This window comes from Nerophis ophidion, linkage group LG21, assembly GCF_033978795.1.
Source record: "Nerophis ophidion isolate RoL-2023_Sa linkage group LG21, RoL_Noph_v1.0, whole genome shotgun sequence".
NCBI classification, from domain to species: domain Eukaryota; kingdom Metazoa; phylum Chordata; class Actinopteri; order Syngnathiformes; family Syngnathidae; genus Nerophis; species Nerophis ophidion.
Window position 1 is genome coordinate 32,375,199 of NC_084631.1, and position 14,624 is coordinate 32,389,822.

Sequence of the window (14,624 nt, forward strand, 5' to 3'; positions counted from 1 at the left end):
TAATCAGACATATTTGGTCACGGCATGACTGCTAACATGCTACGCTAATCGATGCTAACATGCTATTTACGCTAGCTGTATGTATATTTGAAACTAGATACCCACATTTAATGCGAAACAAACACTTACCAATCGACAGATTTAAATTGCTCCAGTGTCACAAGATGCGAAAGTCCTGATCGTTTGGTCCGCACATTTTACCGGCGATGCTAATAAGGCAGCCATGCTATGGGCTACTTCATTAGGTACACCCATGCTATGGCTGAATAGCGTTAATAGCTATTCGCTCAATAGCTTCAATTTCTTCTTCAATTTCGTTTTCGCTATCTGCCTCCATACTCAGACCATCTGTTTCAATACATGCGTAATCTGTTGAATCGCTTAAGCCGCTGAAATCCGAGTCTGAATTCGAGCTAAGGTCGCTATATCTTGCTGTGGTAACCGCCACGTTGTTTGTATTGGCAGCCCTGTATGACGTCACAGGGAAATGGACGGGTGGATATAGCGATGGTGAAAATCAGGCACTTTGAAGCAGTTTTTCAGGATAATCCGGGAGGTGTAAAAATTTGAAAAAAAACTTCGAAAAATATAACAAGCCACTGGGAACTGATTTTTGTTTTCAACCCTTTTGAAATTGTGATAATGTTCCCCTTTAAGAAACGATAAGTGATCAACAATGAAGGCTGGACCTTGCTCTGTTCCATTTCATGTTTTGACACCATCTTCTCTTTCATCTGCCTCTTGCCAGGGAGTAAAAGGCCAGAAGGGAGAGATTGGGCTGCAGGGCCTTACAGGCACTCCAGGGTTGGACGTAGGTGTTTCTCTCAATTCCCTTCCTACTTTGTTTGCAACAAGTTTGAGGAGGATTAGGCAGGTATTAGTAGAAAAGCTACTAAAAGACTATTTTCCAGCTGCATGAGCATTATTGTGCCAGCACTATCTCCCTGTGCATGCATCAGTGCACAAAACAACATATATTAACTCAGCAGGTGCAAAGGAAACTTGGTCCCTGGAAATCGATACCAGTACTGTACCAATGTGCGTGTGTTTATTAATGTTGTTTTTTGATAATAAAATGTAATTTGTATTTACATATTTACATAACATTTCAAAGGCAAAACCTAGTAACCCACGTCTAGCTGATTTTGAGAAAACAAAGGAAAACCAATCTATCTTGATGCTGTCTTACAAAGATTTACAAAGTCATCAAACGTATAGATGTTTTCTTGACCTTTCATTTTCTTGCCGATTGAGCCATGGATTGAATCTGCTCTCATGATCGTGTGCCCTTTCTCCAGATATTTTATCACAATCTCGGTTGGGCCCCATTCTGCGTTTGCACATTGGGCAAGAGCCGTGTAGAGCGTCCAGTTTTTATTTTGACCTCCACAGTTATCTGCCCAAAAGAGTATGCAAGGGGAAGAATCAAGAACAATACATTTAATGAAGGTGCTTGCAACGTCCTGGGCCAATCTTCCAAATATCCCCTCGTGCCATAATATCACATAATCATGTTGACCGTCGGCCCCCATTCGTGCAAATGTCTCATTAAAGACAATAAGGCAACTGACAAAGAAGATCCGATTGGTCCCTTGAGATACTAGGTTTTTCTGTTGTATCTACGCGGTTATGTGGTAGTTGCTAGGTCCTGCCATGCGCGTAACAGCTTACTTACGGAACAAATTACAATATCTCATACACTAATGTAAAGCATATCACCTAGGAACTCCAAAATGATTATCAGCTCAGTTTTGACCAAAATGTAGTTACTGGGTTTTGCCTTTGTACGGTAGTGCTGTCCAGGTGTTATAGTCTGTTTTATGATCACATTTCTAAGTGGCAATAAGTTTAAATTACAGTTGATAGTCCAAGACATTAGATGGCAGTAGTTTATAGTTCATGCTTTAACTTAGATTGCGCCCTAAAAAGTGTTATTGCTATAAGTATTGTATTTATTACGCACCAGCTGTTTGATTGTGACGTGCATTCTAATTGTAGTTTTCATGAACACATTTGGTGGCGTTGAGAACGGCATGTAAAATCCTTCATTTTTAACCAATAGCATGTTAATAACAAAGCCAATGTATATTAGCATCAAGCTAGCACATTTTTTGGAAGAGTCAACCTCACTTTACTTATGTTTTTTGAGTCACTTTCTTTGTTATCATTGAAAATGGCTACATTACCGAGCGGTAGTTTGGCTGACTCCGCTCTCAGTGCTGCTGGAGAGATCGTCAAGTGCCGAAGTGCAAAGATTTATTATGCCCATATCTGCTGTACAGATTTACTTTACAAAAGAGAAGCGAGGGATACTTCTCTTGTTCCCTTATTTGTGTTTGACTTTTACATTTTTTTTTAATATTTATGTATAATATGTATAATATATATATATATATATATATATATATATATATATATATTTTAAATTAGTTCCACACGAACATATTAAGTAGCGTACCTCGCGTTGTGTAAACAAGGCACCATGAATTAATTTACGTGTTGAAAAACTTATTCGGGTGTTACCATTTAGTGTTCAATTTTAAGGAATATGTACTGTACTGTGCAATCTACTAATACAAGTTTCAATCAATCAAAAAAACAACACACGGTATGCTAGCAACGACTGGGCTACAATAGACTGACCAGACCTCCTCTTTTCACCGGATACGTCCTCTTTGCGGAGCTGTCCAGGTGGAGTTTCTTGAATGCCTCAAATGTCCGGAATTTTAAGTTAGGGTTGCGTGTATTTTCAATGTACGTTCAGGGTCAAGAAGGGGTTAAAAACAAAAAAAAAAGTGTTGCACGGAGCAACATTGGTGAGGGAGGGGCAGAGACCGAGAGAGCGAGAGAGTTGTGATAAACGCGCATGCGTCGCCAGGCTCGGCTTTTTACCCATAGATTTATCAGATTTTATTTTTTATTATCTATAGCAGGGGTGTCAAAAGTGTGCCTTGGAGGCCATTTGCGGCCCACAGCTAACGTTTTAAAGGCCCACGGCACATTCTAAAAATACTATTAAAATAAACAAAAACATAAACAAGAGTGAAATAAAAAAGTTTAAAGGCTAAATGTAATTTAGAAAAAGTTGCAACGTTGACTAATAAAACAAAGTTGTTTTTTTTCTTTCAAACTGTCATTGCTCAAAACATAATATTGAATCAAAATCAATGTTATTGTGAATAATTGACCTATCCAAGTTTCCCATTACTTCACATAAAATATCCACTAAGAAAAATATTTTTGTTGGAAGATTTAGCAAATTTGTATAACCAAAAAATGTTATATTTTGTTGTTTTCTTACTGTACCAAAAATGAACCGAACCGTGACCTCTGAACCGAGGTACGTACAAAACTGAAATTTTTCTGTACCATTACACCTGTGGTGGGCTCTCCCATGAGGTTGCCGAGGTAGTTAAAAAGCTACATATATATATATATATATGTATATATATATATATATATATATGTATATATATATATATATATATATATATATATATATATATATACATATATATATATGTATATACAGTATATGTATATATATGTGTGTGAATATATTTGTGTATATATATATGTGTGTGTGTGTATACATATATGTATATATATATATATATATATACACACACAGTATAATATCGTATTTTGGGTCAAAGTTAAAGTAGTATGTTAGTTGGAAGTCACAAATTAAAATCATGCATTTTCTTATCAACACTCTGACTCCCAACTGGTCACGTTTTTGCCCTTTCCATTATGTGAAAAATGGCAGCTCAATAGGCAGAATTTTACTGTAAAATATACAGCTTTTTTGTTCATTGGAAATTGATACTTTTATTCATCAATTTACCTTTAACAGTAGTTTTATTTTACTGTTAAAACCTACGGTCATTGTTTTTACAGTGCATTCCTGTAAATAAATAGGCCATGCCACTTCCTATTGTTGACAGTAGAATCTAATAACTTTTGTCAAACTGTGTGTCAAAAATATGTAGATTTCACAGAACAAGCTGGCAACTGACTCACCAGAATTATGTCCCAAAATGTTTTACAACAAATTACTGTAAATCAGAAATCGGTACCACTGTTAGTACTACGGTACAATTTTAGTATCCGAGCTGCCAGTATTTTACCATCAAATTCACTGACTTCTTTTTGCAGTCGTATTGTTCAGCACCGTGTGTTGTCGAATGTCATACAGTTTCTTTGGACGTTGCACAATTGAACCAGATTTCTTCACAGGGATTAATGGCTCGTCAGTTTCCTTGTTTTCAACACCAAATTGTTTACACAGCCAGACATCCGCTCACACAAGCACTTTTGTCGGGCGAAAAGCGGATAGTCGCTAAACTTATTCGGCATTACTCTTTTAAGCTCAGACTCCCATTGATATCCCACCACTCCCCTCTGCCGCGGCTTTCAGTCAGCTGGGTAATGCCTGTTAGATTAGAGTAGAGCAACAAAGCTCGCACAATCAATGGCGCCTCATTGACCGGGCGGTTCGTCTCGCATGCAGGCAGCCTTCCTATTCAAGAAGATTTAAACCTTTTAATCTTCCCCGCTCAAAGCCGGGATCCTGCAAAAGCAATGGAAAGTTTTTCGGGAACAAATTACGACATGTGCCTCTGCTATGAGATATCCCCTCAGTGCCCGCGTCAAGTCTCGCTGTTCAGCAAGCTAAGTGGTTTTCGTGGATGCACAGATTTGGCGAAAGACATATTTTTCTTAAGCCCCCATCCATCGAACACGACGAATAGGGATGTGCGTGTTGATGTGGTATGAATTAGGCAGTCAAGCGCTATTTCTACAAACCCCGTTTCTGTATGAGTTGGGAAATTGTGTTGGATTTAAATATAAACAGAATACAATGATTTGCAAATCATTTTCAACCCATGTTCAGTTGAATATGCTACAAAGACAACATATTTGATGTTCAAACTGATAAACTTTTTTTTTTTTGGCAAATCATTAACTTTAGAATTTGATGCCAGCAACATGTAACAAAGAAGTTGGGAAAGGTGGCAATAAATACAGATAAAGTTGAGGAATGCTCATCAAACACTTATTTTTTAACATCCTACATGTGTGCAGGCTAATTGGGAACAGGTGGGTGCCATGATTGGGTATAAAAACAGCTTCCCAAAAAATATTCAGTCTTTCACAAGAAAGGATGGGGCGAGGTACACCCCTTTGTCCACAACTGCATGAGCAAATAGTCAAACAGTTTAAGAACAATGATTTTCTCAAAGTGCAATTGCAAAAAATTTTGGGATTTCAACATCTACGGTCCATAATATCATCAAAAGGTTCTGGAGAAATCACTCCACGTAAGCGGCATGGCCGGAAACCAACATTGAATGACCGTGACCTTCGATCCCTCAGACGGCATTGTATCAAAAACCGACATCAATCTCTAAAGGATATCACCACATGGGCTCAGGAACACTTCAGAAAACCACTGTCACTAAATACAGTTCGCAGCTACATCTGTAAGTGCAAGTTAAAACTCTACTGTGCAAAGCGAAAGCCATTTCATCAACAACATCCAGAAACGCCGCCGGCTTCTCTGGGCGCGAGATCATCTAAGACGGACTGATGCAAAGTGGAAATGTCTTCTGTGGTCTGACGAGTCCACAGTTCAAATTTTATTTGGAAATATTCGACATCATGTCATCCGCACCAAAGGGGAAGCGAACCATCCAGACTGTTTTTGACGCAAAGTTCAAAAGACAGCATCTGGAATGGTATAGGGGTGCATTAGTGCCCAAGGCATGGGTAACTTACACATCTGTGAAGGCACCATTAATGCTGAAAGGTACATACAGGTTTTGGAACAACATATGCTGCCATCGAAGTGCTGTCTTTTTCATTGACGCCCTTGCTTATTTCAGCAAGACAATGCCAAGCCACATTCAGCACGTGTTACAACAGCGTGGCTTCGTAAAAAAAGATTGCAGGTACCTTCCTGGCCCGCCTGCAGTCCAGACCTGTCTCCCATGGAGCAGAGACCCCATACTGTTGAACGACTGAAGCTCTACATAAAACAAGAATGGGAAAGAATTCCACTTTCAAAGTTTCAACAATTAGTTTCCTCAGTTCCCAAACATTTATTGGGTGTTGTTGAAAGAAAAGGTGATGTAACACAGTGGTGAACATGCCCTTTCCCAACTACTTTGGCACGTGTTGCAGCCATGAAATTCTAAGTTAATTATTATTTGCAAAAAAAAAAAAAGAAGTTTATGAGTTTGAACATTAAATATGTTGTCTTTGTAGTGCATTCAATTGAATATGGGTTGAAAAGGATTTGCAAATCATTGTATTCTGTTTATATTCATATCTAACACAATTTCCCAACTCATATGGAAACGTGGTTTGTACGTTTAAGAGGAAAGTCAACAGATGTCCTTCACGGTTTTGAGATTGAGGTTTGGAGAGGCTGTTCTCTGACTGGAGCTGACACTCATTATGTCACCGACCTGTACTGATGCTGTCACTTTTCTGTCTGTCCATCATCATCTCCCAGGGTCGAGCAGGCACCATCTGCGTCGTGGGCCCCAAGGGACAGAAGGTCTGTGTGCATTAAGTCTGACACGCTGAGCGACAGCACCTATCTATCAACCGCTGTGCCACATCCTCACCGTTGCATTAGCATGAAACAGACGTGTCCAACTTCTTATCTCAGGGCGCCTACGGTTCAGTGGGTCCTGAAGGCTTGGCTGGGGAGCCAGGGAAGCCCGGACGTCCTGGCCTACCCGGGATTGGAATTCCAGGTCCACCAGTGAGTAGATTTAAAAAAGCAAATATAATTTTTGTCTGTATATTTTTGCATTGCATTTTGTCATGAGCATACATATTTGAAAGAAAATACTTGTGTTCTTCTAATTGAGGGCCTTCCTGGTGAGCCTGGGGGTGCAAAAGGAGACAAGGTAGGTGTTATATATATTCTTACAGTTATCATAGTCTTCGCACCACTGTGCAGTAGTACGGATGCAATAAAATAAAAAAAAGATACAGTGGAACATCCATCGGTGATGCAATTGTTTCCATAGTTTATAGTTTTACTATAAATGTACATGTAAACATTCTTATTCCAAAAGTAGGGGTAGGTTCCTTTCACATTTGAATCAATACATTTCTAATACCCGGTCCCTGAGTACGCCGTAATCAATTTGTGGTACTTTTGTGCTTTAATAATAGTCAATGAAATCACATTTTTTAACATTTAAGATTGAGCCGATAATGTTGACTGTGCCGTTTTTGTGTACACTACTGAGTTTAATTTGCAAGTATTATAAAGGTGGCAACTTGTCCAGGGTGTACTCTACCTTCCACCCAATTGTAGCTGAGATAGGCTCCCACACCCCCCGCGACCCCCGAAAGGGAAAAGCGGTAGAAACGGATGGGTGGATAAAGTAGACTTTGCATGCAGTCGTAATTCCAAGACATTAGAGGGCAGTAGTGTGTAAGACTATAGACCAGGGATGTCAAACATGCAGCCCAGGGGCCGGCTCAGGCCCACGAACAGGTTCAATCCGGCCCGCGAGATGAGTTTGCTCAGTGTAAAATTGAGCTGCATTTTTAAATTAAGGAAACCGCTGTTTTTTAACGTGATGTCGCAATAGCAATTCTGTTAGGGAAGCAAACAGTTTATACGGGTGCCAGCAAGTATCCCAAACAAGTGTTACACAGTAACTCGACCCCACTTGAAACAAACTGGAGTTAAAAAAACAATTGGTAATCTCACTTAAAATGCTGCATGATGTAGTTCTGTGAAAATGATCTCAGTGGGTATAAAGTTAAAGTTACCATATATGGACTATCTTTTAAAGTTCAAGTACCAATGATTGTCACACACACACTAGGTGTGGCGAAATTATTCTCTGCATTTGACCCATCACCCTTGATCACCCCATGGGAGGTGAGGGGAGCAGTGAGCAGCAGTGGTGGCTGCGCCCGGGAATCATTTTTGGTGATTTAACCCCCAATTCCAACCCTTGATGCTGAGTGTCAAGCAGGGAGGTAATGGGCCTCATTTTTATAGTCTTTGGTATGACATTTCCTGGGTTTGAACTCACAACCTACACATCTCATAGCGGACACTCTAACCACTAGGCCACTGAGTAGGTTAGATTCTGTTGAGTTAGCACAGGATTAATATGGGGAAATGACTAACGAGGAGTAGATACGTAGAATATATGTAATTGTTTTTATTTAGTTCTGGATGTGTGGCGACTCAAAGTTGAATTGCTTTGTAGATACTGTGAGATGAAGTCTAAATTCATTGTGTTCTTCATGGTGTTTTTAAAATTGCACAATTTTTTTCCTCAGAATGTTTAACTAACTTGAAGTGTTTTGTCATAAGGATTTTTTGTGATTTGTACATTTTCCACAATGTGCTTGTTCTATTTTGAGCCGAAGTAAAACAAAGAAAACTATCTCAAGGTGTCGTAGTTGTATTTTTACGTTATTAATAGAGATGTCCGATGATTTCGTACTGCCGATATAATCGGCCGATAAATGCTTTAAAATGTGATATCGGAAATTATCGGTATCGGTTTCAAAAAGTAACATTTATGCCTTTTGAAAACGCCGCTATAGAGTGGTACACGGACATAGGGACAAATACAGAGCACCAATAAACCTTAAATGCACTGCCTTTGTGTGCTGGCCAAGTCACATAATATCTACAGCTTTTCACACACACAAGTGAATGCAAGGTATTGGTCAACAGCCATACAGGTCACACTGAGGGTGGTCGTATAAACAACTTTAACACTGTTGCAAATATGTGCCACACTGTGAACCCACACCAAACAAGAATGACAAACACATTTCGGGAGAACATCTGCACCGTAACACAACAGAAAAAAATAGAGAGAATCCCTTGCAGCACTAACTCTTCCGGGACACTACAGTATACACCCCCCACTACCCCCCGCCACACACAAACACACACAACCCTCAACCGGTTTTGAGGCATGTTAAAAAATAATGCACTTTGTGACTTCAATAATAAATATGGCGGTGCCATGTTGGCATTTTTTTTCCATAACTTGAGTTTATTTATTTTGGAAAAACTTGTTACATTGTTTAATGCATCCAGCGGGGCATCACAACAAAATTAGGCATGATCATGTGATAATTCCACGACTGTATATATCGGTATTGGTTAATATCGGAATCGGTAATTAAGAGTTGGACAATATTGGAATATCGGATATGGGCAAAAAAGCCATTATCGGACATCTCTAGTTATTATGCCATGATGTTACGTGGGAATAGATTTTCCTCCATGCGGCCCCTGACCTAAAATGAGTTTGACATTCCTCATATAGACCATAGTCAGGAAGTAGTCTTTGCCATTAAGATGAATGTGCCATTTTTTTAGCCTACAAATCAATTTTACTAATTGCACGATAGCTGTTTAATTGTAACATGCATCTTAGTTTTATCTTTGATTACCAAATATGTAAAAGTGAACATTGCCATGTTTGATTATAAATGCTTGTTGGTAGTAGCATGTCTATTGCATACCCAATATTAATTAGCATTGAGCGAGCACATTTTCAAAAGTGGAGCCTGAATGTATTTTTGAGTGCCTTCTTCTTATTGTAAAGTTACCTCAAGGTAGTCAGGCAAAGGCAAAGTCAGCTGAGTGCTTTTGTTTTCCCGTCAAGTGTTTGAGACTCTGCACTACACGTGACATTACGTGCAACAAAAGTATCAAAATATGGTAGCGTTTGATTTTACTTAAGTTGATGCACTCTAGTGACGACATAATTCAGTTGATACTTATTAAAGTACTGTATTCGGTATCCATCCCTACACAGAATAAAACTAACATATGTTAAAAGTGGTTAAAAGTAGAACTACACCTGGCTTCCACTTGACCCGAGGGAACAGGACCATGTTTGCATATTGTCACCTTGGTATTTCTGAAATAAAGTGTTTGTCACCAGGCAGAATTAGAACACTACATGATCTTTGTCGTCGTTTTATTGGTAACGTAAAGGTATTAGGCATCAACTTGGTCAAATTAATGTAATGACATTTACGGGAATTTGTCGTCTTTTCCTATGTCTCAGTAAGTTGCATTTCTGGTAGGGATGTCCCAATAAAACTTTCACCTCCGGTACGATAACAATATTGGAGTAGGGCTGGGGGATATGGCCTTTTATTAATATCTCAATATTTTTGGACCATGTCACGATACACCATATGTATCGCAATATTTTGCCTTAGCCTTGAATGAACACTTGATGCATATAATCACAGCAGTATGATGATTCCATGTGTCTACATTAAAGTATTCTTTTTCATACTGCAATAATATATGCTACTTTTAAACTTTCATGCAGAGAGGGAAATCACAACTAAGTCAATTTACCAAAACTGTATTTATTAAGCAGTGGCACAAAAATTCATGTCATTTCCAAAACAGAAAGTGCAAGATTGTCAGAGAGATTTTAAAACAAGCTGTGAGTGCACTTTTGTGCATGATGTCACTAAAATGACATATCAAAACAACACTAAATGAAAGTGCACTTTTTGTACAGAAGTAAACTACAATAGTTAAAAACCAATAAAGTGCACTTTTGTGCATGATGTCACACAATATATTTCAATAAGTGTGAAATAAAAATGAGCTGCATAATAGGAAATTTAATAGTGTATGTCCTTCGTTCTGTGATAGGCTCCTTCTGTTGTTGATCTTTTTTTTAATACAGTGTTAATCTGGAAATGGTTGCTACGGAATTTTGTGGTGTGGCACCGAACGGAGATGTTGACATGCGGAGTTTCAATCACTCTTCATTCTCTATCGGGTGACTTTTCAAATTATGCTGCATATTATCTGTGTTGCTACTTTTTGGAGCAACGCTTATGCCACATAATTGTTCAACATATTCCCGATTGAAACTCGCGCTGTTTTTCCTGGGAATTAGCTCTTCCTTCATTTGTTACCAGATTTGCACCTTGTCTCTCTTGTATTGCCACTCGCACCACTCCGCTAGCATCACAGCTAATGTTACCAATGTAGCTACCTCTCTGCTCGGGGAGCGCGTGTGACGTTGCACGCGTGACAGCATGTAAGAGGGTGCGCTTGTTTTTTATGTCTCTGTGATAGGGAGAGACCAGAAAGAGTGAAGAGGAGCCTGTAGTGCAGGGGTAGGGAACCTATGGCTCTAGAGCCAGATGTGGCTCTTTTGATGACTGCACCTTGCTCTCAGATAAATCTTAGCTGACATTGCTTAACACGATAAGAAATGAATAATTCAGCTGGTAATCACAGTGTCAAAAATAACGTTAAAAATACAAACCATTCTCATGCATTTTCATCCATCCATCCGGTTTCTACCGCACCTGTTCAAGAAGTCGGATTAATGGTAAGAAGTATTTTATTTATTTTTGGTTAGCCTCAGAATAACAATGTTATTAAAAAGAATAAGAGACGTATTATACTCTAAAAATGTTGATCTTTCTTAAAATGCACGCATGTAGTTGTATTCAGTGTTAAAAAAAATATATATATATATATATGGCTCTCACGGAAATACTTTTATAAATATTTGGCTTGTATGGCTCTCTCAGCCAAAAAGGTTCCTGACCCCTGCTGTAGTGTAATGCCCGCAGCTAAAAGCAACTGCGTGAGAACATATATTCGAATATCACGATGTAATCATTTTCTATATCGCATGGAGACAAACCCGCCATATATCGAGTATATTCCATTTATTGCCCAGCCCTATATTTGAGCCTTGAGTATTGGCTGATACCGGGATTAATCCGATACGATATCAGCACAAATAATATACACTTTTATTTTGCGGTGTTTAAAATTAGAAAAGGTCTGATCAAGTTGAATTATTTGGAGAGCAATGACAGGTATGAAAAACACTAACCTTATGATGGTTAAGTGTTGATGCCTTGGGCGGCATAGCTCGGTTGGTAGAGCAGCCGTGCCAGCCACTTGAGGGTTCCAGGTTCGATGCCTGCTTCTGCCATCCTAGCCACTGCCGTTGTGTCCTTGGGCAAGACACTTTACCCACCTGCTCCCAGTGCCACCCACACTGGTTTAAATGTAACTTACATATTGGGTTTCACTATGTAAAGCGCTTTGAGTCACTATAGAAAAGCGCTATATAAATATAATTCACTTCACATGACAGATGTATGCATTTGTATCATTCAATTGTTTTCATGGTGCAGTAAGTTGGATGATGCGGACACATATGTTATTGGATACATTCTAATATGCATCTCTCTTGGAGACTTTTGATGTGTAAGTAATATGCAAACATAATTTTTTGATACTTGTTTACTTGCTGTTTTAGACTGCAATATTGCTCAGTGAAGGACACGTATTCCGTACTTCTAGCTTGTGTGCTATGGTGTGCTTAGCTGTTGTGTAGCTGCGAGCTCCTAGTAGCCTATAGCCTACCACGTTTAACTTTTTTAATGATTTGACTAAAATGGAAGAAAAGACCAACCGTGTGTGCTTATTGGAGGACATTTACCGTATTTTTCGGACTATAAGTCGCAGTTTTTTTGATAGTTTGGCCAAGGGTGCGACTTATACTCAGGAGCGACTTATGTGTGAAATTATTAACATATTACCGTAAAATATCAAATAATATTATTTAGCTCATTCACGTAAGAGACTAGACGTATAAGATTTCATCGGATTTAGTGATTAGGAGTGACAGATTGTTTGGTAAACGTATAGCATGTTCTATATGTTATAGTTATTTGAATGACTCTTACCATAATTTGTTACGTTAACATACCAGGCACCTTCTCCGTTGGTTATTTATGCGTCATATAACGTACACTTATTCAGCCTGTTGTTCACTATTCTTTATTTATATTAAATTGCCTTTCAAATGTCTATTCTTGGTGTTGGGTTTTATCAAATACATTTCCCCCAAAAATGCGACTTATATTCCAGTGCGACTTATATATGTTTTTTTCCTTCTTTATTATGCATTTTCGGCCTGTGCGACTTATACTCCGGAGCGACTTATAGTCCGAAAAATACGGTAGATGTTCATTGGCTGTACAATTTCACACAAATAAACACGCTGCAGGACTGCTTTTATCGTCAATTTTAAATGCAAACCAATATCATTAGATATTTATTTTTTCTTTGATATCAGACAAACGTCAATATTGGATTGGGACACTCCTAATTCCTGGTTAATTTCATTAGATCCCATGTACATTTATAGTGGCATTACAAACAAAAGCATGACGCTCCCTTCCATCTTAATTCGTGTCATAATGTATAATTCTGTGTCCTAACAGGGGGACGTTGGACCTCCTGGAGACAAATTGCCCGGAGATCCAGTGAGATATCTTTAAGATTAAAGTTTAGTAATGTATGCATTAGCTTCTTAAAGACAATATTCTGGGATTCTGCCAACTCTTAGGGACCGAGAGGACCAGCAGGGCCGAAAGGAGCAAAGGTATTACAGTCAGTAAATATTGTCTGTAATCTCTTTATCTTGATGGCTTCTCTATAATATGTTTGACTTCCATTTTCAGGGTGACCCATGCGAAGTGTGCCCCTCGCAGCCAGCTGATATCGGCAACACCGTAGCTTTGCAGGGTATGCCGGCCCAGAAAGGAGAACCCGGGTTACCAGGCATTGGAGAGAGAGGACCACCTGTAAGTGGAATGCATTCTCAGTATTCTGCTCCTGCCCTTTTCTGTGTTGTCTAACATTTCTACAGCCGTTCTGCTCTTTTTATTACACCTAATCAGCTCAAGCGAATCGCTGAGCGCTCGTCTCCGGGAACGTACGCTTTGCATTTTTCTTATCATGCTGCAGTAGGATGTTGGCCTTGGGCTGGTACCTGTCCTTGTAACTTTCACAGTATTGCGGCGGCTCTCGGGAAAGACATTTCTGGTTCTGCTCATTTAGTCTCTTTCCGAATGTAATGGAAAATGATAGGTGTGTGTGCGTGTGGTCCCTAAGAGAGCCTCTGCAATGATTTCCAATATTGCAAGCATCCATTTGTCACAGCAGTGTAGGACAAAAGGTGAACAAGTTGCGATATGACCTCACTCACAAACTTTGACAAATGACATGTCTTCTTTATGTTTGTCAATACGCACCAGGGACTTAGGGGCACGGATGGCAAGGCCGGACAGAAGGTACATAGCTCCTACTTATTCAGTTATGCTTCTTTCATATTCTATGCAAGTGCTGCATAAATACACTCATCTGCATCCTAACACATTCAGATATGCATTGGATGTTGCAAAGGGGGTCTCCTTGCCAGCAGATGGAAAGTGTGATCATTCCCTATGAGTGCACTCAAATATGGCTGACTTGCTAGATGTACAGTACATATAGTCACACGTGCACAAAGCCCACTCATCATGCTCACACACTTCCACATCTGGCTAATTACATTGACCCCCCCACACTACGCTTCCCATGCCATGTCGAGACACGGCATCGCCAAGCAAACATGTTCATCGAGGGAGAGTTGGGATGATAAATGATATGCTGGATTTTTCTTTCTACAGGGACAACCTGGATCAGATGGCACGAAAGGCGAAAAGGTCAGTGTGGCGTTGTTTGAATTTAAATTTGTTACAATGCATTACTAAAGAATATTAAG

At 39.3% G+C, this 14,624-nt stretch overlaps 1 protein-coding gene across 4 annotated transcripts in view; it reads left to right on the forward strand.

Moving 5' to 3' along the window:
- col16a1 (collagen, type XVI, alpha 1) overlaps positions 1–14,624 on the forward strand; it is a 204,872-nt gene that overhangs the window by 113,052 nt on the left and 77,196 nt on the right. For all 4 annotated transcript variants that reach the window (XM_061882490.1, XM_061882491.1, XM_061882492.1 and 1 more), the window contains exons 14-22: positions 749–811; positions 6,521–6,565; positions 6,680–6,775; positions 6,885–6,923; positions 13,300–13,341; positions 13,425–13,460; positions 13,540–13,662; positions 14,116–14,151; positions 14,530–14,565. In XM_061882490.1, the coding sequence (XP_061738474.1) occupies positions 749–811; positions 6,521–6,565; positions 6,680–6,775; positions 6,885–6,923; positions 13,300–13,341; positions 13,425–13,460; positions 13,540–13,662; positions 14,116–14,151; positions 14,530–14,565 (516 nt within the window). The remainder of the gene's footprint in view (positions 1–748; positions 812–6,520; positions 6,566–6,679; positions 6,776–6,884; positions 6,924–13,299; positions 13,342–13,424; positions 13,461–13,539; positions 13,663–14,115; positions 14,152–14,529; positions 14,566–14,624) is intronic.